Source organism: Rhinatrema bivittatum, chromosome 3 (assembly GCF_901001135.1).
Source record: "Rhinatrema bivittatum chromosome 3, aRhiBiv1.1, whole genome shotgun sequence".
In the NCBI taxonomy this organism is placed as follows: Eukaryota; Metazoa; Chordata; class Amphibia; order Gymnophiona; family Rhinatrematidae; genus Rhinatrema; species Rhinatrema bivittatum.
Window position 1 is genome coordinate 97222076 of NC_042617.1, and position 27555 is coordinate 97249630.

Below are 27555 nucleotides of genomic sequence, written 5' to 3' on the forward strand. Positions count from 1 at the left end.
CTGGATTGAGGGAAGGCAATTTTCAGCCAGCCAGTCTATTCACCAACTACTCAAGTAAAACGCCTTTGAAAAGGGCTCTCCACCTGTACCTCCATTACCTGCTATTAAGTTCACTTAGAGAATAGCCACTGCCATTAGCAATGGTTACATGGAATAGACTTAGTTTTTGGGTACTTGCCAGGTTCTTATGGCCTGGATTGGCCACTGTTGGAAACAGGATGCTGGGCTTGATGGACCCTTGGTCTGACCCAGTATGGCATTTTCTTATGTTCTTATGTTCTTATGTATGAAGATAAATAAGTAAATTCATATATCTGTGTCTGTGGCAAGTACATATTGACAAGAACATATATGCAGTCACTGCCAAGCACGTACAATGAGTTTTGACTGAAGGGGTATTCCTGTTTCTGAGATTGTTCCCTGTTTGTCATTTGAGGCTCAGGAAATTGAATCAGACTTTTGGAATCACTGAACTGCATGTGTGAGCTACAGCATTAATTTCAATCTAAACTGTAAAGTTGAAAATCTCTAAATCTCTAAATGATACTTCTGGTTCTCCTCTTTACTGCTGATGTAAATCATACCTTCCATTTCCTTTAGCAATTTGATTGTTTTGTTTTTTTTAACTCTTTTTTGTTGCTGATGTTAGGGGAAACCCAGAGATCAGCACAGGTTTATGGCATTGCACTTGGAGCTACACTGAGCAAATTGGATGTGCCTAATGGGCCTTATCTGCCATTATATTCTATGGGCCTGAGTTAAAAAATCATTTACATGCTTAAAATTGGGTTTGTCACTTGTAAATGCATTTTGCTCCAGTAAGTGGGCTTTTGAAAATTGCTGCAATATATACCATTAAACTATCCATAGCATTACTTGAGTAAGTGCACTTTACTCAAATAAATGGCATTTGAAAATTGCTATGATAATATGTTACATTTATGTGCGTAAATCCTTTGAATATTACCTCCTATGATCCTGTTTCTATGGTACATCAGCAAAACTTATGCAAATGATAGCGAAAGAAACTATCAGCAATTCACCTGGAATTCCTTGACCATGTAGGACAATCTTGGTTGCTTCAGTTTGCAAAGTACTGCTGCTTTATCAAAGTTGGGAAGAAATGTCAATAAGTCTCAGTTCACCTTTTCTACTAAGCTTGGCACTGTCCCCTTCAGAAAATTTGTGCAGGTGGCTTTATAATTTTCCTTTTAAAATATCTTTTTTGTTGTTGTATGCAAAATATGCCATTTGACTAATGGAATATCCAGTTGTCACTAGGGATATGAATCGGGCTTCGGACGATTGAAAATATCGGACAATATTTTCAAAATAGTCAGAAATCGGGGGCTCCCCCAAAACAATAGGAAAACCCCACGATATTGATCGTGGGCGTTCTCTTATCGTTTTGGGGGAGGGCGGGAAAAACGGCACACAAAAATAACCCCTAAACCCACCCCGACCCTTTAAAACTAATCCCTTAGCTTTCCACACCCTCCCGACCCCACAAAAAACTTTTTACATGTACCTGGTGGTCCAGTGGGGGTCCCTGGAGTGATCTCCCGCTCCCGGGCCGTCGGCTGCCACTAATCAAAATGGCGCCGATGGCCCTTTGCCCTTACCATGTGACAGGGTATCCGTGCAATTGGCCGGACCCAGTCACATGGTAGGAGCACTAGATGGCCGGCGCCATCTTGTGCTCCTACCATGTGACAGGGGCTGACCAATGGCACCTGTAGCCCCTGTGACTTAGTAAGGGCAAAGGCTATCAGCACCATTTTGAATACTGGCAGCCGACGGTCCGAGTGCAGGAGGTCGCTCCCGGACCCCCGCTGGACTTTTGGCAAGTCTTGTGGGGGTCAGGAGGGTCCCCCAAGACTTGCCAAAAGCCCCTGGTGGTCCAGCGGGGGTCCGGGAGCGATCTAGGTTGAGAGAACCTTGCCCAAATCTCATCTTGGAGTGAGTTTCCTCACTCCAAAGGTCATCAAATCTTCACAAGAGACCACTGTTCTGTTCGTAGGTGTCGCGTAGAATGTCAAAGTGGCCCCTAACCCCCTACACTCTTACCTAAACCCCACCTCGAGTTACTAGGTGGGCCTACCATAGGGGTACAAATACCTACCTATGGGAGTAGCATTATGGCTATTCTCTCTCTCTCTCTCTTTCTCTCTCTCTATCTCTCAATGCTATATTAGCATAAAACACACCCCTTTTGCTATCGCATGCAGTACTTACTGCATTTTGATAAATCCAGGCCTAAGTTATATCTCAGAATTGTTTAATTTTCTGCAGTGTAATGTATTTTTCAACCATTAAAATACTTTCCCTCCAAGCTGAATTAGAATTAATATCCATTCATATTGGCAGTAGCAAAATCTAGTCAAGGATGCTTTTGTCTAGTATGAGCTACATTTTTTTTGCAGGTGCATCATGTCTCTTTGTAAGGTTTTATCATGTGCTATGAGATTACATTCATATTCTGTGAGCTATAAATGGAAACTGGTATACATTGGCTAATAAAGTTCAAACTCATTTTCATTTGGAATACAATAATTGTGCTGCACTAGATACATTCTGAAAAAAGGAACAAAATGTTTGTGGTAGAAGCCATTCCTGTTTGTTTAAATGTATTAAAATCAGTGTAGAAAAATAAACTGTGATTTCATCTGCCATTTAGTAGTTTATTCCAGATTGACAATTCTTTTTTAAAGGAAAGCCCACTGAAATAGGTTATATGGGCAAATAGATCTGGATTGATTCCTCGCCAACCCATCACCTCTTTAGTCCAACCTGCTACCACCTGTTCACACAAGTTTCACTGGGAGAATCTGGTCTTAATGGATTTTACAGAGAATCCGAGGGTGACCAAGACTGGAGACCTATGGAACTGGGCATGCAGTGCTGGCAACTGAAATGTGATAGGCAGTTCATCTACCAAACACCCAGGAGCGATTCTCCTACAATTAACAAGATGTTTCATAGCTCAAACTGCCAGTGACTGTGACTGTCTGCCAGTTGATATGATTAGCAATGTGCTTTTCACTCTTTCCTACTAAATGTGTATTTGGCCACTGGGTAGAACTGGGAAAAAGTTAAAAAGAGTTCTACTTCTAGGCTCTAGTGCTTTATGGAGGTGATTTATGAAGCATAAGAGGTGGGAGAACATTGCAATGTGGGTACCCCAACTACTGTCAGTGTGGTATTTAAAGCAAATCTTTGTGCAGCATACTGTGTTTTGTGTTTTTTTTTTTAATTTTGTGTTGCATATATTTAATCTTACATTTTTTATCTATTTCAGTTAGAAGATGCTCAAAGTAAAAGGCAAGAAAAACTTGTAGAGACACATAAAGAGATTCGTCAGCAGATACTGGATGAAAAGCCTAAGGTACAGTGATTTATTTTTGGACATTAATTTGTAGGATGCCATAAACAGTTGTCTTAGCAAACCTGTGTTGTAGTCAAAGCTGCTATGTAGTTGTAATCACTCCAATTTCCAGACAATGAGGAATTTAAAGCGGTAACTAAGAAATATGTTCAGGGGAATTTCTGACCTCTGTGTTTACCTCAGAAATCCTTCAAAGGCAATTGTTTTGTAAAAGAAAGCTCCAGGGCAGCAGAGGGCACCCTCCACTGCAGTGTTGTATTCTACCAACTGCTAATCCCACCAGAAAAAGGAAAGACCTTGTGTTTCTGATTTAAAGAGCAATTCATAATGCTGTGAGAAAACATAAATTGTAAAAGATTGCTTGCACCAAAATGTTTTATATTGTTAAAAGGATATCGTCAACCCTTAATAGCCCAGAACATTGACCTTCCATGGTATATAATGAAATTACCATAATAATTTTCATTTAAGGTTCTCACAAACCCTCTTTTGACTTTTGAACCAGTTTTAAATGCATTCTTTAATAGCTGAAGATTGCTTTGTACTTGAAAAGTAATTTGAAATCAGTTGCCAAACTCACTGTGTAAAATGGATGTCAAATATTCCAGTTCCTCTCATGGGTTCTGCGGTCTAGCTTCTTTGTTCTATGCTCTATTAACTCTTGCTAGCTACTAAGAAATCTCTTCTTTCTCTTTTTATTTTGAGGATGGAGATGAGATTTAGTGTCTTCTCTATTCTTTTATTTTTTTTTGCTTGAAAGCTTCATCCACGGTCATGCATGTATCATTCATGGTATGCATGTATCTTGGCAGGGAGAGCTCTTGGAAGCTTAGCATTAATCCCATTTTAGGGGCTATCACTGAACAGATCTTTTTAAATTGCAACGCTCAACCCCTAACATGGGATTTTTGGAAAATGGTCTCCTGCTTCATGGAGAAAAGTTAATTTTCAAAGGTATTTCTATGGGAAAACAGTCCTTTGCCCTTCTGAAAATTGCCTTTCTGATATGCATGAAATTTATGGGCAGAGTGAAGAGGCATTTGTAGGGGCAAAGTCTGGGCAGGGTTTGGATTTCATACATAGGAGGTAATTTTCAAAGGAGTTATGCACAAAAAAAGTAGCATATATTGTAGCAATTTTCAAAACCCATGTACATGTGTAAAATCTCAGCCATATTGAATTTTCAAAGGAATTATGCATGTAAAAGTAGCACTTTTCAAAAGCCCATTTATGCACGTAAAGTCCATTTATGTTCATAAAACCCAGTTTGACACACATAAATCCTTTTGAAAATTACTTCCTTAATTTTCAATTTTGAGAAGAATATACTTAAATTTTCTTGGAAAATTTCCCTGTACAAATTAACAGGAGGTTTTTCTGGGATAAATTTGCAAAGTTAGCTTAAGCGTGTAAGTTCATTTTAAAAATTGGTTATCATTTGTGCATGTAACAGCCCGCAAATGTCCAAACCTCTCACATATTCTTAACCCAAAACAAAGGGTGGACGCACACTGTTGATTAGAAAATCATCGGCATGGCACTTCGTTGCTTTGTATATGATCTTTAATTATTTAAAAAATATCTAAACAAATGTAGCTTTTCATTCAGTTATGATCTTCTTTCCATGGTAATTAGAAATACATTTAATTCACAAATTGTAATAATGAGTGGTAAGCTATTACAGGTATTGTACAATATAATGTTAAAAATTGTTTGGTTCTAATTATTTGATGGTAGAGGGAGAGTTGGAGTAATTAAGACATGTACTTTACCTAGGATCATAAACATAGTGCAGCTAAGAAGTATCAAACATTACCAGTTATGAAATATAAGATCTTCTCTGGCATTCCTACTAGCCACTTGATAATATTTTAAGGGAACAATTTTTAATTATCCACAGGTAGGTGCAAAGTCCGTGGGTATTTTTCTCTGTGGATTTTGCACCATTTCTCTAAGGAAAATTATGTACATACGTTCCCTATGAAAATTGCCAAGGGAAACAGTATCCACAGAAATTTTGCTTCTGCTTTTTCTGTGAGTATTTTTTCCCTTCAAAACTACCTGAGTTGTTGCATTTCCCGCCTTCAGGAATGCCTCGGCTCACTGTGAGTCAATGTATACATGTTGTTGAACATTGCACATACATCTACCTGTGGGGAGGGTGGTCAATTTTTCTAAAAGCCTTTTATTCATGAAAATAGACATTTCCCCTTGGAAAAGGACATTCATGTAACACGGGCAAGGTCTGGCATCAACCGGGCTCAGGGCTAGGGGGCATCCCGGGCCCTTTTCTTTTGTAGATATGCCTATTTTGAAATAATGGGGTGTGGGGGTTCAGAATGTCCAGAGGAGGTCACTAAGCCATCACTGTTATTTTTGTTCTGTTGGGGGGTTGTGGAGGTTTAAGGGGGACTCTACTTGATTAATTTTCTATTGGAAAGGGGGTCAAGGGTGGTTTGAGGGGGGTCCTACAGGCCTAATGTTCTCATGGAAAGGGGGAAGAAGGGTGGTTACTATTTGGGAGGTGGTTTTGACTAACGAAGGAGATGAGTGGCCGGGAAGGGGACATTGTTGTCCTGCAACTTAATCAACTAGTTATTTATTTATTTTTGGGTAGGGCCACCTCAATTGGCAGTCCCGGGGTGAGTGGGGGTAATTCTAATAAGACCTCTATGGTGATTTTTGGATTAATTCTAGAGGGTGCTGTGTTGGTGCCGCAGGGCCCTTTACATCTACTGGGAGCATCAGGACCCATATTAGAGTCTCAGTGCTAACATGGTAGATTAATCATTTTGATAAAGGTGTAGATAAAATAATGTGGCTGACAAATGTCTAAGTCAGCCATGTTATTTTGTTCAAAGGATTAGGTATGCATGAGCTGTTTTGCATGGATTTGCAAAATTCATTCATGCAAATGCCATGCAAAGCAACTCTTTGTAATAAGGGCAGGTTTCTGGCCAAAAAATTGTGGTATCGCGGATATCCCATGATATCACCATGATGGGGCTATATCTTGCGATATACAGCATTTATCACGCGATATATGCTGTTTAACTTACACTATAGCCCTATCACGGCTTGCAGCTTGATAAAACTCACCCTTAGTCTGTTCCTTATGACATGAAGTTTATTGGCTACCTCGTGACTCCCTCCCATTTCCTCTTCCCATTTCCTCTTCCCTTTTCTGTCCCATACTGCTAGAATATTTCAATATTTAATATTTTCTTCTCCACCCTAAACTTTGTGAGTACTTTCATAGGCATAAACATCTCTCTACACCTACTTAAAACTTCATGCTGTTTCCTAAGACTGTTACATGGCATTTCCACTGCATAAACAGATTTTGACACTCCTGTATCAAAACACTCTATACCCACATATATTCATGAAAAATTATAACCAAACCCACAACTTTTTAATCCGGTTACTATTCCCCTGTTCCCTCCTCTCAGCACAGTTCCCAAGGGCATGTGCAAAAGTTCCTTCTGTCTGTTCTTGCCAAAGGTGGGAACCAGGAAACATTGTGGCATTGTGTCTTCATATATAACTTTAAATAGCTGGACCTAGCTCAATGAAACTTGATGTGGAGCTAGGTCATTGGGAGTATTTTAGATCAGTTTAGTTTTGAATTTTGGTAAGTGGTCTGTGAGTGCAGGAGTGGAACATATTTGGCACTTTTGGCATAAGAAATGCATTGAATTTAGAACTGAAGCTATATAGAATATTGCTCCTTCTTCTTCTTGTTATACTCTTCTTGTATTCCTCCTTTTGTTTCTCTGTTTCTGATTTTGAGAGATCACCACTTTCTCTCTCTCTCTTTCTCTCATCACTCTCTTTGTGCCTCACTCCCACTCTTTCTCTTTTGTTGGTTTTCATTTGGTGCAGTGTCTACTTCCATTGTATGGCAGGGATTGATAAGTACAAAATACGCTTGTCTCTGATGCAGATCCATTGTTGGGTACCACATTATTGTTGCTTCTATGGAGATGCAAAAAATAAATTATAATGTGTCTGTTCAAGCTAAATTCAAGCTAAATTCAAGCCAGGAACATTTGCCTTCCCTTCCATGGTCAGATAAATTTGTCACTCCTTTTTTTAATTTCCATATGCTGCTACTGTGCTATATCAATCAGTCATGTTCTAAACTGAAGGAAAGAAGACTGAGAATATACTAGAGTGCACTCTAACATCATTCCTCCATGAAGTCAATGCTGGCTTGTACTATGGATGGCTCCATACATCTTAGACATCTTTGTTATAATCCTCGTCTCTTAGCAGTAGGGTTGAAGCACCACAGTTGGTATTTTGATGCTCATCTACCACAAGCGATTCTTTGTTTTTCTACTTATTAATTGGAACTTCAGGGATGTACATATTCAAGTTCTAGTTGTATGTGTCTCTGAGTATATCCATGTGCATATATTTGTGTGCATTTATGTTTGAATTTCATTTAGAGGTTTTATACTTCTAGCATCCTTCAAAAATAGGAAAGTGGTATTTTAAGCTTTAAAAAACATTCTTTTGTCATGAAAACTTTGGGTATTATTATCTATGCGCTATTAATGTATGTGTGTATGTCTCCAGTGAGAGGCTGCAGTACCAGAATTTGCCACAAGTTGTTAGTATAACAGATTACTCAATGGCTGCAAAACCAGCAGCAACCACAGTGTCAGGAGAAAAGGAGAAAAGCCACAGCTGCAGCCATGCCTGGATGCAAGATGAGCACCTGCTGCAGCCAACCCAAGGTGAGAGGAGCTGCTGTCACATCTCATCCCACATATTTATTTTTTAGATTTAGCTTATGTGCTTTAATTGGTAACTTAAGGTAAGTTACATTCAGCTATGGTAGGTATTTCCCTGCCCAAGAAGTCTTACAATCTAAGGAGATTATTTACTAAGCATTTTTCCTATAGACACAGAATGGGAGATAAACCTTAGTAAATCAAGACTCGAGTTTGTACTTGTGGCCATGAAGTGACTTGCCCAAAATCATAAGGAGTGTCAGTAGGATTTTACCCCTGCTTCCCTGGTTCTCTGGTTCTCATAAGAGAGGTGCTGCTCTGGCCAGGCTTAGGTGGAAGAGGAATTACTGATGGGGTCAGTCTCCAGTGAGAGAGAAGTAGTTACTGCTATAGCCAAGACTAAGTTATACAGCAACCACTGACTCTACTCATGAAATTTTTCACAGGTTCCATTTGTCATTATTATTTTTGCATTCTAAACATAAGAATGCATCCAACTTTGAAGACATGGAATTTTTATTTTTAGAGATTAAAGTTGAATTGACCACTATGTAGGTTTGTGGGTGTACATGTTAATGATGTTCATTATTATGATTATTAATCACCAGGGAACATTCAATCATTTAAACAGCTTGATTCGTTGATATGCCTTCTGCCTCTAATTCTAGTGTAGTTTCACTCTGTACCATCAGACTATTATATTTTAGTCCATGGGGAAGCAGTTACCTGTCACACTCTTAAAAAGAAAACATATAGATATAGTTTATTATAAAGGTTGGCAGTGTCTCTGAACATAGAAAAATGTCATTGCTCACCCATTTGCTTGACCCAGAACCATGTTCTGGTGGCAAATAGCACTTAGTGATACTCATAAAATAAGACACACTACAAAAGGCACATGTTAACTTACATTTGACGCATGATAGCTCCCAAACAGGCAAATTGAAGTTGTATATGGGAGCAGTTATTCCCATCTTCTCATCTATTTGTAAGATAAAGCTTGGCAAATTGATGAAAGTATGAAAGATGTCCGAGAAATAGCAGGAATTGTGATAAAAGTATTAGGGTAGAACAGGTAGGGCATGACTCAGTAATTACAAAGAGGGAAGTAACAGCAGTCACAGATTCTGCTCTCTGCTTTTATGGGCTTGAATTTAATCTGTTACAGTTACAGCAATGGCATAAAAATGGAAAGGCAGCTGCAGAAAATATTTTGATGCTGGTTGTAACTATACTGTGAGCCATTATAAAAATGTAGAAATGCAGTTTGTAAAAGATTGTCATTGCATGAAAGATTCAGTACATCAGAAGCAGATAATTAGCTAGATAAGTCCTGAGGACGTCTGCACTGTGCAGTTGCACAGATTTTGTGCAGAATTCCCTTCCTGCACAGAATTCTGTATTTGCCTTGCAGAATTCAGGGCAGGGAGTGAAAGCCAGCAGCATAGGCTCAAAGGAGGAAGTGCCAGGAAGAAACATCAGTGTCAACATTGGCCTGCACAAGCCAGAAGACAAAGGAGGCTGTGGCTGCAGTTGCTGGCCTGTGAAGGCCTACAGAGAAGAGGCTGCTGCAGTGTGTGGGGGGGGGGGGGGTGTCTTTCTAAGAGAGAGCTAGAGAGAGGAGCTTGGAGAGTAAGAAAGACAGAGAGAGAACTGGGAAGCAGGGAGTAGAGAGAGAGACAGGGATGGGATCAAGCCTGGGGGAGGAAAGAGCAGAGAGAGAGAGAGAGAACGCTGGGGATATTGCTGGAAGTTGGGGGGCAGTCTTGCTAGGAGGGAGGGGGATGAGGCAGAGTAAAAGAGAAAGAGTTGAGGGAGAAGACTGGGGGGAGAAATGCAGAGATAAAGTTGGAGGTCTTGCTTGACGGTGGGAGGAATTGTGAGCTTGGGGCAAAGAGAGAGAGTGTAAAAAGCCAAGCCTAGGAGGGAAGAGAAAGAAAGTGGGGTCTTGCTTGTGTTGGAAGGGAGAGAGAACAGGGGGATGGGGAAGCATTAAATTCTGGGGGATCTTGCCTAGGTGAGGGCGGTTGAGCCTGGTGTGTCAGAGGAAAAAAACCTTGGGAGGAGGTTAAGTTTTACGAGAGGCAAAGTTGGGGGTCTTGCTGGGTGCGGGGGATTAATATAATTAAGAGGGTGAGGGCTAGAGCCTGGGAGAAGGCAGAGAGATAGAGAGAGCTGGGGAGTGTGTCAAGTTTGGGTTGATGGCAAAGTAAGAAAGTTGATAAATCACCTCACTCAAAAAAGCAATTGTCCCAATGTTCAATTCTTCTGGACATCCAAAATCTATATTAGTCTCAAAATGTAAAAAAAAATTGTTTTAGAATTGTTAATTTTCAATTTTTAATGTTTATTATTATCAAATGGATATTTTCACAGCTAAAAATAAAAGGGAAAAAACCTCAGGCAGCATAAGCCACCAAAATCTCACAGCCAGATTTTAAAAGGCCTGCAGGCATAAAATCCAGGGTTTACGCGCATGTCTGGGCCTTGCGCGCGCCGTGCGCATTTTCAAAGAGGCCCAGTCATGAGTGTAAACCCTGGTACATGCACAAGTGCCGGGCCTCTTCAAAGCGGCAGGCTGGGGACTGGGCGGGACAGCGCCATTGAATGCTGTCCCAAAGACTTGCGCACTGGCAGCCGGCCGGCATGCGCAACTTACTTCAGCTGAGATCTGAAGTAAGTTCTACAACAACAACAAAAAGAAGGATAGGTAGGGTTTAGAGGGTGGGGAGGAGAGGGGAAGAGGGAGGGAGTTTATGTAGGGGAAGGCCCAAATGCATCTCCACGCGGAGTTTGCATAAATTCTCCCCCACTTGCACGCGCCACCCGCATATACGCACGTGGATTATAAAATCCAGTGCGCATGTGCGCGCGACCATCGAATTTTAAAACATGCGTGCTCTGACACGTGCATTTTATAAAATCGGCACGTCCATGTGTGCGTGCTGGGAACTGCACGCACATGGACGCGTGCACACACACCTTATAAAATCTACCCCTTAGTTTTCTCTGTTGGTGCTTGCAATGCTCATCCTACTGCCATCACTTGCAAAAAAAAGAAACAAAATCCCTTTTAATCATCTTCTCAAAACACATAGTACATATTCCCACAAATGTGTTCACATTTTTTCTCTCTTTTATGTTTTTTATTTTAACTTTTTCCCAATGAACCACAACTCTTACGTGGTAGTTATCAACAAAATGCAAGTATTTAAAACCACTTATCTGTATGACACCAACGTGGCCATGTTTCACTGTCCTTGTCCAGCTGCTTCAGGTGACATTGTGAAACGATAGGTACTTAGTCCATTCCTGGTGGCCACTGGGGAGACGCTTCCCAGCCCTGGCACCTTTATTCAGGGTGGGAAAGGCCACGCCGCCTTTGCTAGGCCAGCTCCAGGCAAGCCCTATCTGGGCCAGATTAGTTTTTTGGCCTAAGATTGAGGGTCACAGGATCCCAAGGAGGCTGGAGCCTTGGTCACTACAGGCTCACCTTTTTTATTTTCAAAAATGTCACAAATGCAGAAATACCTGAAAAGTTGTGTGTGTTTTCGTAGGAAGCTATTTTCAGTTCATTCCATTTGGAATGAATCAAAAATGGTCTCATTTGTTTGATTTATGGCATTTGTTTGAAATTGATGCATATTCTTAATATATTTAGTATGGACTGGAAACAGAGTGGCAACCAGTTCAAGGCTATGATATTGGATGATCACACACTTGTACCTTTTTCCTCACACTGATATTACACAGATAAATCCTGTAGTACAGATATTCAGAAGGATGGGCGTGTTAGTCTGGTGTGGCAAAAATGACATGAGGCGGGTGCACCCTATAGACTTAACCAATTTATTGAGACATGAGCTTTTGAGGGCAGAATCCACTTCTGCATCTGATGATGCACATCAAAATGGCATCCTCCGCTGGGGAGGTTGCACCGGAATTAACTCTGGCACGACCCAAGCAGATGGCATCAGTATGTAAAGAAGACAAGGAGAAAAAAGATGCTGAAGAGGTGCTCCGAGGCTTGGGCTGTGGGTCTGGGCCTGACCATGGGCTGAGGACCAAGTGTAGGGATCCAGCCTCGGGGCCGATGCTGCAGTATCGAGCCAGGGCCAGAACCGTGGCCTAGGCCCAGGCCCCAGCGTCGGGACCTAGTCTCAGGCTGTGATGTTGGGCTGAGTCTGGGCAGAGCTCCAGGACCAAGCCAGGAAACGGCATCAGGTTCTGTAAGTATGGGGGGCATTGGCAAATTTCACGGGCCTGGGCTTTTTCTCGAGTCTCAGTCTAGACTGCAGCATTGGACCAAGGTCTAGGCCAAGACCTCAGTGTTGCACTCGGCCATAGGCCATGGCCTCTACTTTAGGGTAGATTTAAAAAGGGCGCAGATGCACACATAAACAGGTGTATCTCACTGCGCACAAAAATACATGCTGTTTTATAGGGAGAGAGAGAGAAAGAGAGAGAGACTTTAATGCTCACTCTGATATCCTATATATGGAGCATTGTAAGGGGGCACTTTGATTCAGGGTGAATTTTCGGGAGGTGGGTTGGGGTTAGGGGAGTATTGTTACAGACACATTCAGAGGTATCCATAGTAAAATTGACATCATTAAATAATTTTTGACCTTATAAATGATGACAATTCTAATGAAGAGTTGATTTGTACTCTGCAATATGTGCTAGCTGCATTATACAAATCAACTCTTTTTCATCACTTTAAGGTCTAAAATTCTTTAATGATGTCAATTTTACAATCGATACCTCTGAATGTGTCTGTAACACCACCCCCAACCCAACCCACATCCCAAAAACTCTCAAATCTGTGCCCCCTTACAATGCTCTATATGTAGAGAATCAGACTGAGCTTTATAAAGAGTCTCTCTCCCTCTCTCTCTCTCTCCTCCCCTCCCCCCCACCCAATGCTCACACCTAAGAAGGAGCTTTAGCAAAGTGACACATGTCAGCTGAGGAAAATTGGAGTTACATACATCAGCGCTGGCCCTGCCCCTTTTCCACCTACTCTTTCTGGGTGCACTTACCTCAGTGTACGTGTGCCTTTCCTGGCTAATTAAAATTCACCTAGCTCCCGCGCGGCCCACTTATGTGGGTATGTGGCTGTTTTTGCATGCGCAAGGTGTTATGTTTGGGACCGCTAGGACAGCGGTCCCATCTGGAAGGGATTGTGTGCCCTTGGGCCTCGGCACGACCCCAGACAAATCCAAGACAGCACTGAGGGTTGGCGAGGCGTGTCCCAGCATGGGCGAAGACAAAGTCTGACCCTCTGCCGGACCTGCATGTTTCTGGAAGCCAACAACATTATGTTGGTTAGTGAACAGTCCTCCGACCATTCCCAGCCCTTTCAGACCTGCCACCAGGTATCGGCAAGAAGCAGCAGGCCGGACTGAGGATGAGGGCAGACGGAGGCCTTGTGACACAGAAGACACAAAACGAGAAGACTCTGGATATGGACCAGGAACTTGGAAGACTCTAGACAAGACGGGAAACTTGGAAGAGTCTGGACGAGACGAGGAGCTTGGAAGGTTCGGACATTGGCACTGTCTCTCAGGGCGCTCTACACAGCCCACCTACACGGGTGGACCCAATGGGCTGGTCGCGGACCACCCTGTCCCACTGCACGCCCTACACAACCTGAAGAGGCTGGTCACGGACCATGCGGAGAGCGGAACAAGCGCAGGAAGTGAATCCAACTGAGATGAAACTCCAATGACGAGGCTAGGTGTCATCTGGAGAACCACAGGAGCTGGAGGGTCAAGAGGACTCGCAAGCACAAGAAGGGAATCCAGCTGGGACAAGACTCCAATGACGAGACAAGGTGTCATCTGGAGAACCACAGGAGCTGGAGGGTCTGGAGGTCTCAGAATGAGCGAAGGAGGAGCGGAACCTTGGAACATCAGGAAGCCTGGAACATCAGGAAGTGGAACATCAGGAAGCAGGCAGGCCCCAACAGCGGCAGCGGCTCCTGCCGCTGCCAGAGAAATCAAAAGCAGCTCCAGCTGCCTGGAGAGACCAGGGACTGCGGCCTCTGGGCCACGAAGATGGAGAATTGAAGTCCGCGGCTTCCTGCTGCTGAAGACGACGCTGCCTCGCGGTTCCCTGCCGCGAGTGAGGACAAGACTGGAAGCGGCCTCCTGACCGCATAGGATGTTGGGGGCGCGGCAGGTTGGCGGCAGGTCCCAACTGCCGTGAAACGGCTCCAGCATCGGCGGCCTCCAGGCTGCATCGGAAACGGCAGCACAGGAGGTAAGAAGCCTGCTTGCGGGGGAAACTCCGCGGGCAGGAGTCATAACACAAGGCTTTTTAAATCTACCTTTAAGTGTCTTAGCCTATTCCCTATTCCCTGGGTTTTCAAACGAAACAAGATTCCAATAAAATTTTGTTGGAATTTAACTCATTCTGTTTTAAATCAATCCAAAACAAAATAGGAAATTTCATCTCATTTCCTATTTCTTTTCTCCTGAATGCCCATCGCTATTAGATGTATCTGAGTTTTCTCTTTGCAAAGGCATAGCTTAAGGAAGATGTGTACTAGCCTGGCTCTCAGGTTCACCAGTCCTTTTCCAGGTAACCTAGCTATGGAAATTAACCTGATTCTGAGACCAAGTATATGAAAATATGCGTGATGAATATTAATTGTGTACATCCTGAGATCCTGGGTTCCTTGGCTGGCTTTGAAGGCCCTATAAGGTACATTTTAAAATGAGCATGCACAAGTCCATGTATGCGCAGTTCCAGGCTCACACATATGGATGCGATCATTTTATAAAATGCGATATCCACGCACACTTGTGAGCCGGATTTTTAACATCTGCATGCGCATGTGTTGGCAGCCCACAACTCGCGTGCAAGGGGGGGAACATTTTCAAAAGTATACACGGTGACGCAATCGGGCCTTTGCCCAGTTCCCTCCCAGCCCACCCCAATTAAGGAGTGGACTGGGAGGGAACTTTCCTAACCCTATCCTTCCTGTCTCTTCCCCTCGCCACCCTGACCCCTAAACCTACGCTAGCTTTCCCCACCTTTTTTTATTTTAGTAGTTACTGCTCCTACCAAGCAGAAGTATCTTCCGCACGCGAGCCAGCTGTCAGCGTGTGCTTCTCGGGACAGGGCCTAATGGCCGCTATCCCAGCCGGCCACCGCCTCGCCCCTTCCCACTTTGTTTTTATATATATAGATAGAAAAATATAAATATACAGTTGTGTACAAAAGTTCAGGAATCCTTGGTGAAACTGTATATTTCAATGAGTCTCTAAGGGGCAGATTTTATAAATCTGCGCACACGCGTACTTTTGTTCACGCACCAGGCGCAAACAAGAGTACGCGGGATTTCAATAGATACGCGCGTAGCCGCGTGTATCCATTAAAATCCGGGGTCGGCGCGTGCAAGGCTTCCCAAAATCGGCAGCCTACGCGCGCCTAGCCGCACAGCCTGCCTCCATTCCCTCCCCCCACTTTCCCCTCCCTTCCCCTACCTAACCCACCCCCTCCCCCGGCCCTATCTAAACCTCCTCCCTACCTCTATCACGAAAGTTACGCCTGCTCAAAGCAGGCATAACTTTGCGCGCGCCGGGCCGGCTGCCGCGCTCCATGTTCCGGTCCGGGGGCTGGTCCAGGGGCCGCTGTCATGCCCCTGGAACACCCCCAGGCCGGAACCACGCCCCCGGACACGCCCCCGAAACACCGTGCCACTCCTGACATGCCCCCGAAACGCCGCGTCGCTCCGGTAGGCCCCCGACACGCCCCCGACATGCCCCTCCATTCAAGCCCTGGGACTTACGCTCGTCCCGGGGCTTGCACGCGCCGCCGAGCCTAGGCAAAATAAGCTCGGCGCGCACAGGGGGGGTTTGGGGTAGGTTTTCCAGGGGTACACACGTATCTTACGCACGTACCCCTTTGAAAATCTACCCCTAAGTGAACAGAAGCTCACAGAACCTTTATGTGGTACAAAGTTAAACACATTTTTCTGCAGTTTTTAATGCTAAATTGCTATTTATTTGCTGGTTTTAACACATTGGAAACAGTAAAATAGTGAATATGGCATGTTCAAAAGTTTGGATACCCTTCAAGTTAATTCATTGTTACTTTTTAAAAAAAAAGGTTTTTAATAAGACCCAAAAAGTTGATTGACTCATTAGGCTTTCAGTTAGTCAGGCGAAGACAATTACATGGTTGAATAAAATCTCTGACCCTTCTAACCTCTCAGGTTGTATTTGTTGTTCTGTCTCCTTTCAATACCCATGAGCCCCTCTAAGTTGTTTGAGCATTTCAGAATGAAAATAATGTAATTCACTCTTATAAACAGGGGCTGACAATACAAAAATTTCCAATTGGTTCCATCTTCCAGTTTCCACTGTCAGAAACATTGTTAACAAATGAAAGTTACAATACCTTGTGTGGCTGTGGCTGAAGAGTTCAATTTTCTTTTAATCAATCCAATGTACTTTATTCCAAAAGGTTTCAGGCACATCAAAGTTAAGTTTTGCATACTTTGGACAATTACGTTTGTTGATGAGCTCGTAGAAACGGTTTCCTTCTGACCATCTTCCCTTGCAGATCATTGTTATATAAGCAACGCTGTACTGTGGGCCTTTCGACAAATACTCCAGTGCAGCTAAAGTTTTCAGCAGGTCATTTGCAATGATCTGTAAATTCTGTTTTTTTCCAGATCTGAAGAGGTTTTGGACAGTTTTATCAGATTTTTCTGGGTCTTCCAGATCTTCAATAGTTTCATGTAACTTCCATTTGTTAATAGTGTTGCTAGCTGGAAGGGTGGTTTTTTATAGCCTTCCCCTCCTTTGTAAGAATTATCTTCCTTTTGAAATGTTCAGACAGCTGCTGCTTAGAAGAGTCCATGGTTGGTGAAAGTAGACAGAACAGTCAACACAACCTGAGAGATTAGAAAGTCAGGATTAAATGGTTATTAAAACCTCAGCAGATTGTGAGGAACTTGTAAGACTTGGAGACTAGGCATCTAAATGGCAGATTTGATTTAATGTGGACAAATGCAAAGTAGTACATATGGGAAAAATAATCCTCCACCACAGGTACATATTGCTGGGTTCTGGGAGTTCTGGTGGAGAATACCTTTAAATTTAAAGTGCATGAGTTAGACTGCTTTCCAGTGAATGGAAGAATACAATATAAAATTATGACTTTAATGCATAAGATAGTTTATAATGAGGATAACTACTTCGTGGGTTGATGCAGTTATATATAATGACATGTACTGTTCAATCTGCAAGCCATCCAGTGCTCCTACCATGTGACAGGGGCCGGCCAATGGCACGGATACCCTGTCACATGGTAAGAGCAAAGGCCATAGACGCCATTTTTATTAGTGGCAGCCGACGGCCCGAGAGCGGGAGATCGCTTCTGGGACCCCCACTGGACCACCAGGTAAAAAGTTTTTGGGGGGTTGGGAGGGTGGGGGAAGCTAAGGGATTAGTTTTAAAGGGTCGGGGTGGGTTTTTTGTTTATCGGCTCGGGCGCAGCTGATAAACAAAACTGCAATCAGGCAGGACAAAAAAAAAACATGATGTGAATCGGAACCGGAATCAGAACCAATTCCAGTTCCGATTCACATCTCTATTATCCACTATGATGCCTAGATCTTTTTCATGGGTGGTAGCTCCTAATATGGAACCTAACATCATGTAACTACACCAAGGGTTATTTTTCCCTATATGCAACACCTTGCACTTGTCCACATTAAATTTCATCTGCCATTTGGATGCCCAGTCTTCCAGTCTTGCAAGGTCCTCCTGTAATGTATCACAGTCTGCTTGTGATTTAACTACTCTGAATAATTTTGTATCATCCGCAAATTTGATAACGTCACTCCTCGTATTCCTTTCCAGATTATTTATATATTTATTGAAAAGCATCGGTCCAAGTACAGATCCCTGAGGCACTCCACTGTTTACCCTTTTCCCCTGAGAAAATTGACCATTTAGTCCTACTCTCTGTTTCCTGTCTTTTAACCAGTTTGTAATCCACGAAAGGACATCGCCTCCTATCCCATGACTTTTTAGTTTTCATAGAAGCCTCTCATGAGGGACTTTGTCAAACGCCTTCTGAAAATTCAAATACACTACATCTACTGGTTCACCTTTATCCACATGTTTATTAACCCCTTCAAAAAAATGAAGCAGATTTGTTAGGCAAGACTTCCCTTGGGTAAATCCATGTTGACTGTGTTCCATTAAATCATGTCTTTCTATATGCTCTACGATTTTGATCTTGAGAATAGTTTCCACTATTTTTCCCGGCACTGAAGTTAGCCTCACTGATCTATAGTTACCCGGATCGCCCCTGGAGCCTTTTTTAAATATTGGGGTTACATTGGCCACCCTCCAGTCTTCAGGTACAATGGATGATTTTATTGATAGGTTACAAATGTTAACTAATAGATCTGAAATTTCATTTTTTAATTCCTTTAGTACCCTAGGATGCATACCATCTGCTCCAGGTGATTTGCTACTCTTTAGTTTGTCAATATGGCCTACTACATCTTCCAGGTTCACAGTGATTTCGTTCAGTTTGTCTGACTCATCACCCCTGAAAACCATCTCCGGACCTGGTATCTCCCCAACATCCTCATTAGTAAACACGGAAGCAAAGAATTCATTTAGTCTTTCTGCAATGGCCTTATCTTCCCTAAGATCCCCTTTAACCCCTTGGTCATCTAATGGTCCAACCGACTCCCTCACAGGTTTCTTGCTTTGGATATATTTTTAAAAAATGTATTATGAGTTTTTGCCTCTATGGCCAACTTCATTTCAAATTGCTATTCTAATTTAAAGTTTTATATATATATTCATCAAAACCGTACGTAGAATGGGAGAATGATGTTAGGTCACAAAATAAAAATTTGTTGAAGGAAGACTAGCAAAGTAGTTTGGTAGAGCTTGTTGCGGTCTCGGTCGCCACGGTGGCGCCCGAGACCTTACCTTCTTCCCGGGTCCCGGGGAGCTGCCGCGTTCCGCGGCCTCAGGACCCCGGCCGCCGCTTCCCCCAGCCGTTTCGGTCCTCCGCGGGCCTGCAGGGCCTTCGGGCGCCATGCGCCGGCTCCCACGCTGCCGCTGGCGTGCTCTCACGGCCAGCCCCGCCCCCAGGCGCGCGCGTGCGGCTGACCTCCGGTTTTAAAGGGACCAGCGCGGGAAAACCCGGCTCCTCCCTTCTCTGACGTCAGACGCTGCAGGGCTATTTAAGCCCTGCAGTCCCTTCTCTTCTTTGCCTTGCAACGAGGTTCACTACTTCCGGTAGTTCTAAGTTGCGTTCCTGGATTGCCTGTTACCTGCCTGACTCCGCTCTGCCTGACTCCGCTTGCCTGCTACCTGCCTTGACCACGGATTACCTGACTCCAGCTTGCCTGTTACCTGCCTTGACCACGGATTGCCTGACTCCGCCTGCCTGCTACCTGCCTTGACCACGGTTTGCCTGACTCCGCTTGCCTGTTTCCTGCCTTGACTCCGGTTCGTAGTTTTGACCCTGCTTATCTTCAGCCTGCCCTGACCTCGGTTCGTGACCCCGACTTCTGTTCGCTCGCTGCCTGCCCAGACTCCAGTCCGGATTCCACTCCTGGGTTTCTTCGTTCTCGCCTAAGTCCCAGCGGTCCGGGTCCCTACGGGCTCCTCCTGGGGGGACCTCGGGCTTCCAGGGCGAAGTCTCCTAAGTCCTAGCAACCCGGGCTCCCACAGCTCCTCTGGAGGAGTCTCGGGTTTCCAGGTGAAGATCCTTTTGCCCAGTGGGAGTTCTGCCTACCGACTGTTCCCTCGGGCCAGTCGGCCCAAGGATCTACATCCGGATTGTCTCCAGCACAACAGAGCTGACACCTTTAGTTTATATGTATTTTCTTTTTATTTGGGGGGCTATCTTTGGGCAACCTGCTCAAGAAGAACCAGCCTTATTTTGGCAATGAGGCCTTAATTCACAACTATCTCAGGTTTCTTCCCTTGTGTTCTTTGAGAGTTTGATTTTCAAATGGAATCACTGTGAGAAACAGGGATAGCAAACTTTGTTTAAAAATGTTCAAATCACGGTGAACCTAGAAGATGTGGTAGGCCTGATTGACAAACTGAAGAGTAGTAAATCACCTGGACCGGATGGTATACACCCCAGAGTTCTGAAGGAACTAAAAAATGAAATTTCAGACCTATTAGTAAAAATTTGTAACTTATCATTAAAATCATCCATTGTACCTGAAGACTGGAGGATAGCAAATGTAACCCCAATATTTAAAAAGGGCTCCAGGGGTGATCCGGGAAACTACAGACCAGTTAGCCTGACTTTAGTGCCAGGAAAAATAGTGGAAAGTGTTCTAAACATCAAAATCACAGAACATATAGAAAGACATGGTTTAATGGAAAAAAGTCAGCATGGCTTTACCCAGGGCAAGTCTTGCCTCACAAATCTGCTTCACTTTTTTGAAGGAGTTAATAAACATTTGGATAAAGGTGAACCGGTAGATATAGTATACTTGGATTTTCAGAAGGCATTTGACAAAGTTCCTCATGAGAGGCTTCTAGGAAAAGTAAAAAGTCATGGGATAGGTGGCGATGTCCTTTCGTGGATTGCAAACTGGCTAAAAGACAGGAAACAGAGAGTAGGATTAAATGGGCAATTTTCTCAGTGGAAGGGAGTGGACAGTGGAGTGCCTCAGGGATCTATATTGGGACCCTTACTTTTCCATATATTTATAAATGATCTGGAAAGAAATACGTCGAGTGAGATAATCAAATTTGCAGATGACACAAAATTGTTCAGAGTAGTTAAATCACAAGCAGATTGTGATAAATTGCAGGAAGACCTTGTGAGACTGGAAAATTGGGCATCCAAATGGCAGATGAAATTTAATGTGGATAAGTGCAAGGTGATGCATATAGGGAAAAATATCCCATGCTACAATTACACAATGTTGGGTTCTATATTAGGTGCTACAACCCAAGAAAGAGATCTAGGTGTCATAGTGGATAACACATTGAAATCGTCGGTACAGTGTGCTGTGGCAGTCAAAAAAAGCAAACAGAATGTTTGGAATTATTAGAAAGGGAATGGTGAATAAAACAGAAAATGTCATAATGCCTCTGTATCGCTCCATGGTGAGACCGCACCTTGAATACTGTGTACAATTCTGGTCGCCGCATCTCAAAAAAGATATAATTGCGATGGAGAAGGTACAGAGAAGGGCTACCAAAATGATAAGGGGAATGGAACAACTCCCCTATGAGGAAAGACTAAAGAGGTTAGGACTTTTCAGCTTGGAGAAGAGACGACTGAGGGGGGATATGATAGAGGTGTTTAAAATCATGAGAGGTCTAAAACGGGTAGATGTGAATCGGTTATTTACTCTTTCGGATAGTAGAAAGACTAGGGGGCACTCCATGAAGTTAGCATGGGGCACACTTAAAACTAATCGGAGAAAGTTCTTTTTTACTCAACGCACAATTAAACTCTGGAATTTGTTGCCAGAGGATGTGGTTAGTGCAGTTAGTATAGCTGTGTTTAAAAAAGGATTGGATAAGTTCTTGGAGGAGAAGTCCATTACCTGCTATTAAGTTCACTTAGAGAATAGCCACTGCCATTAGCAATGGTAACATGGAATAGACTTAGTTTTTGGGTACTTGCCAGGTTCTTATGGCCTGGATTGGCCACTGTTGGAAACAGCATGCTGGGCTTGATGGACCCTTGGTCTGACCCAGTATGGCATTTTCTTATGTTCTTATGTTCTTAAACAGCCACGGGCATGGAAAAGAAAGCCTATGTGACTGGGGAACATATGACTATTATATGTGGATGCATTTTCTTTTTGTTTTGTGCACATTGCTTGAAAAAATTTCATTAGAAATCTTGTTCTGCCAGCTACATGACTGAGAATCATTTAAAGATCATTTCCATTAAGGGCACTGTGAAACATTTGAAAGCTCAGCCACTTCTTGGGAAGGTTTTGATACAAATTTTAGGGATTACTGTTTCTAATTGCAATTTTTGTGATACCATTTTTGCTTCTTTTTGTTGTTGTTTTCTGCTATTTATTTTCAAAACAGTATGCATGAGAGTTCTTTCACTATCAGCCTGATTTTAAAAGGGCCACACGTGTAAATTTTGGGGGTTACGTGCATGGCCGGCCTTGCATGCACAGCGCGCATTTTAGAACGGGCCCGGCAATGTGCATAACCTCTGTAATGCACTGAAGTTCTGGGCCCTGCAAAAGGGGCAGGTCAGGGTTGTGGTCTGGGCAGGGCGGGACGGCACCATTAACCACTGTCCCAGGGAATCTTGCGCCAGCCAGCACTTCTGCTCCCGGGGAGCAGTAAATATTAAAATTAAAAAAATTAGGGTTAGGATAGTCGGGGAGGAGAGGGAAAGAGGTAGGAAGGGTAGGGTTAGGGATTGGAAAGTTCCCTCCCAGTCCGCTCCTTAATTGAAGCAGACTGGGAGGGAACTAGGGGAGACCCAATTGCGTCATCGCGTGTGTTTTGCTAAAATTCCCCCCACTGTGCGCGCGAGTCACGAGCCACCCACATAAGCGCGCGGCCATCAGATTTTATAACATGTGCACACTGGCACGCGTATGTTGTAAAATCAGCATGGCCATGTGCGTGCCCCGGGAACTGCACGCACATGGACATGCACAGGTCTTAAAATCAACCTGTATGTTCTTTATTCTATACAAATCCTGATTCTTATAAATGGGGAAATATCTGAAGATTTTCAAGGATGGTATTTTTTTCTTATGCTGTAAAGAATTCAGGCTAATTCAGGGTACATTAAAATCTGTTTCATGGAAATCAATGCCTGAGTATATTTTTTTGCACATTTTCACATTTTTTTTAAATTCTTTATTCAATTTCCATTAAATTTCAAGAAAAACATCTTGAATTAGAAAAAGAAGAGAAGAGCAAGAAATTACAAAAAACAAAAGAAAAAGTAAATATACATTCAGTTCTTTAGTTCCATAAGTCCACAATTAGGGATCCAATAACAGTTATTAAGAAGGCAAATCACAAGAAAATTAAAGTAACAAGAACAGTGAAATACCACGTGTATACTAAATATATAGGGCACTCAACCTTCTGGAGGAGGGTCAGATTGAATTAAATTGTTACCCTCAGACTGAAGAACCATGTATCACAGAGAAGGATTAAAAAATACATATGAGAGGCCTTTATATTTAACACAACATTTACATGGAAATTTTAGAATAAAAGAAGCCCCAATCTGCAGAGCTCTAGGTCTCAATGAAAGGAATTGTCTCCTTTTCTGTGTCAGCCTAGACACATCTGGATATACCCTTATATTTAGATGAAAGAAAACTTCAGTGCAGTGCTTGAAGAATAATCTCACATTTTGTATAATAGAAGCCTGTTTGATTTACAACTGTAGGGATGTCTGAATCTTTTTTTTATCTGATTTGCTTCTCTACCAATTAATAGGACTGATCTTTTTTTTAAAATGTAACAAAAATTATGTTAAATACAAATAAATATATCAAATAAAGAACAATTATCTCTTCCCATTCAAACCAGCACCCTTTTGCAAACTCCAGTGGATTAATTCCTTGATGCCCAATGCTTTATTACAAAGATAGATTGCTGTTTATGTGCCTGATAAAGTTAAATCTTATTATTTTAAGAATTGTTGTTGGAGTGAATGAAGATCATGAAATATATATTGATCCCTCCGTGGACAATGTTTGCTGCTGGAAAACAGATTAGCCAAAACAGTCTAGCTAACTTTGTGAAAATAATCAATACACATGTAATTTACGTGTACAATTGCATTTTCTTTCTCTTTGGCAAAGCGTAGACTACAGATTTGCAGCATTAATTTAATTTTGTTAAGTAAAGACAAATTTCCAGAAAGTAACTTTCATGTGGACTTTAAATTAGTTTTCAGGGCTTTTTTTTGTTTGTTTGTTTCTTTGTGACCTGGCAGCCCCTGGGCTTCGAGCTTATCGGAACCAGGCCTGGGATCTGGCACTACAAGCCTTCATTCACAACTGCCCAGAGATATTTCCACCCTTCCCAGAACTCTTTTACTAATGTTGATGTTTCTATGTTACCCGCCTAGAACAGCTGTTTGTACTGATTTAGGAAGTTGTAAGTAAATAAATAAATAACCCCCCCTCCCGACTTATAAATCCAGGTCATTGCAGCAGCAGTCTTCAGCCGGGGGGGAGTCATGCAGCAGGACTCCTTCTGGAACCCTGAAATCATGAGCCCTAAATCCAGCCATTTAGTGTCACTATTGCACCATGACTGATTCTTCCCCCCAATCAGGAGCTGTGAGCACTGCCTCTGCAGCATGCTCAGCCCCCACTGACCTGGGGAGCAGAAGACCTGATCCAGTAATCAAACCCACATCCTTTTACCTGGTCGTGCACAGCACCGCCACAATCCTTGCCCCAAGTGGTAAGAGCTTTCTAAATGAAACGAGAATTACAAAACCTATCAATGTGGGCCTTAAATAAAATAAAATCTCCTAGTCAGTTTATATTTCTTGTGCTTTGTATTAGGGCCTCTTTAATTACTTAAGGGGCCCTGGGCAAACTTTAGTGAGTGGGCCCCCTTTTATCTCCTTCTCGGCCCTGAACCCAGCACTTTCCTCTTCGCTTCCCCCCCCCCCCCCCCCTCCCATCGATCTGATGCTGCCAGCTTTCCTTTATTTGCTTTGCTGACTGATGGGAGGGCATCCATACACTGCCTCCTCTTCCTTCCAGCTCTCCTTCCAACGGGACGATGAGAGCGCACTGCTACCATCTTCTGGCCTGCGTACACCCATGCAAATGGAGGTGTGGTGTTAAGGACCTTATGGTAAGAACAAGGCTGATACAAGGGTATTAGGCACTCTCAGCAAACCTTCGGCCTAATGCCCACCTCAATTAACTCCCAGGTCCATAGCCCCCCACACTGAGGTTTAATAATTAAACTCAACAATCGTTATGACCCCAGCAATACCCTTCCCAGAACAAGCTTGTAAAAACACATAACTGGACATCATACTCTTAAACATTAAACTTGTTTGATATATACAGTATGGACATGTAGAGCTGACTAGGGCCCACTATGCTTTACAGTGAGGAAAATTCCAGCAATGGGAGGTTCTAAGGGAGCAGCGGTCATTTCATAAAATAGTAGCATTCTACCTGGTGGGTCCATCTCCCAGAGGCTGGGCCATTAGACTAGCGGTGTAAATAGTGACTGAGGGAGTCACTGGGGGTAGTGATAAGTTCAACATCATAGGTAACGAGTGAGGGGCAGCTGTGGGTTGTGGCTCTCACTGGACTCCAAGGAAAGAGAGGGATTTTCTCCTTCTGAGGTGGAAGAATATTGCATGGGGACTTTGTGTCCAAATCCGAGAAGGGTTCCTGATTCCAAGGATAAAGGAGGAAGGTCTAAGGAGATGGGACAACCACCAGGTAGAATGCTACTATTCTTTGTATGGGGGGGGAGGATTTTCCTGGATAGAAGGGTTTCAAGGGAAGTCCTGCCTTAAAGGAGCAGACTGGAAGGGAACTTCCTAAATCCCCTAGCTAACCTGCTTCCCTTTTCTCCTAACTGCTCCAACCCCTAAAACCTTGCTAACTAACCCTTTTTTTGTTGTTGTGCAAATTACCTGCTCTCCAGAGCAGCAGTAAGTTGCACAGGTCCGGCGTTCCCGGCTTGCGTGGCAACGGGACAGTGCCTTAATAACGTCATCTCGGCCTGCCCACAGGCCCCCCCCCCCCCCAGACCCCGCCTCCAGCTTGCCCCTTTTTCGGCAGGTCTTACTTCCGCGGGTACGAGGAGCTATGCACGTGGCCGCATGCCTTTGAAAACGCGCGTATCTCCCAGTATAGGCCTTTTAAAATCCAGCCTTTAATAATCAAGTGTATTGAGGATTTATTTTTTTGCTTTTGAGACTGTGTCTGCTATATTTTTTTTTATATCTGCTACAGGTACAAGAACCAGTTTGGCATTACTGACTGTGTTTCCTGCCCTATGTACTTAGACTGTGTTTATTCTTTTACATGCTGGACTTATTTTATTTTTTTTATTTAGTAAACTCTATTTTTTTTGGAATGCAGCACTTGGTGTGAGCTGAAGACTGTTTCATTTTTAAGACCAATTCCGTTTAGAGCCCTTCAAGTTAAACCTGTCCCCATCCTAGAATCCATGAGAGAAACGATTCAGCAGTCTCTGATGGTGACCCTCTTGCGAAGATGTGATCACAGTTTCTGATAAATGTGTCATCTATGATTTTGGGGGGTAGAATGCATTAAACAAAACTAAAAAGACATATTTTTAAATTAAAAGAAATCCAGTAACTGCATTGGTTGAAGGTGCTCCCTAAAGTAGCTGGCTGGTCTGAATTAGGATGTTTCCCTTATTACTCTCCATAGGAACAATAATTCAGATTCTGTTGTCACCTTAGTAACAATGACACAAACTCCCTCCATTATCAGCTACTGTGTGAAGTAACATAAATCCCTGCAAAAAAGTAACTTAGAACTTATATAGAAAATCTGACATACCAAAACAGCACTAACTCCAAGAGCTCAAACAGCAACAACCCTATATGACAAGGCAAAATTGCAAATAGCCCACTAGGTCCTGGAACATCAATATACCTCCTATTCGGTAAACAGAGCAAGGTGAAATGCTACAGATCCCCACAGAGAAAGAACATACTAGCAGAATACCACAAATTAGAAATAGAAATATGCAGACAAAAATTGAATTCTTCATCTTTTGTCCGATCCAGTCTCACCCCTCCCATCCTATTGCAAGGCTGGCTGAGGGAGCAGAGTAGCTATTCAGTGTCTCCTACAGACTACCCTCCTCTCCTCCTGTCCCTGAAAGATAGGAGGGGAGGGACTGGTTTAGGGAGCAGAGTGGCTTTTCTTGGTTCTTCTCTGCGCTCCAATTTCATACCCTCTCCTCCTTTTCCCTATAAAGGGGCTTGAGCAGGAAGTAGATGGCTATTCTCTGTTGCCTGAGATTCAGGGCACTGGCCAATAGATTCATAAGATGAAAGCCCTATGTGCTCATGTAGTGTATCCCCTGTTGTGCAAGGTCTGGTGCCTTTAGATAAAAGTGACCCTTCTTTGTATGGAGAAATAGAACCAATGCTAATATAGTTGGGTCACATGTTTCCTGCAAGATATCACATCAGCTTATGTCAATAGTAATTTTCACAAAAAAGAAAGGATTTATCAAAACTATGCACTTTAGCATGGGATGTCTTCAAAAAATATCCAGTTAAGGTGGTGATCCTTTAAAAAAAAACAAAAAAAAAAAAAACCTTCACCATGGGCCTCCTGGCCCAATACCTAAACCCTGGCTGGTCAAGACCTCCTCAAAAACCTCTAAATTTAAAAAAAAAAGCCTTTAATGACTCCAGCCGTTGTCTCCTTCCCTTCCCAGT

At 43.1% G+C, this 27555-nt stretch overlaps 1 protein-coding gene across 2 annotated transcripts in view; it reads left to right on the forward strand.

The window, feature by feature from the left end:
• Positions 1 to 27555, forward strand: part of PLCB1 (phospholipase C beta 1) — a 1417494-nt gene that overhangs the window by 1138704 nt on the left and 251235 nt on the right. For both annotated transcript variants that reach the window (XM_029593506.1, XM_029593507.1), the window contains exon 31: positions 3299 to 3385. In XM_029593506.1, coding sequence (XP_029449366.1) covers positions 3299 to 3385 — 87 coding nt within the window. The remainder of the gene's footprint in view (positions 1 to 3298; positions 3386 to 27555) is intronic.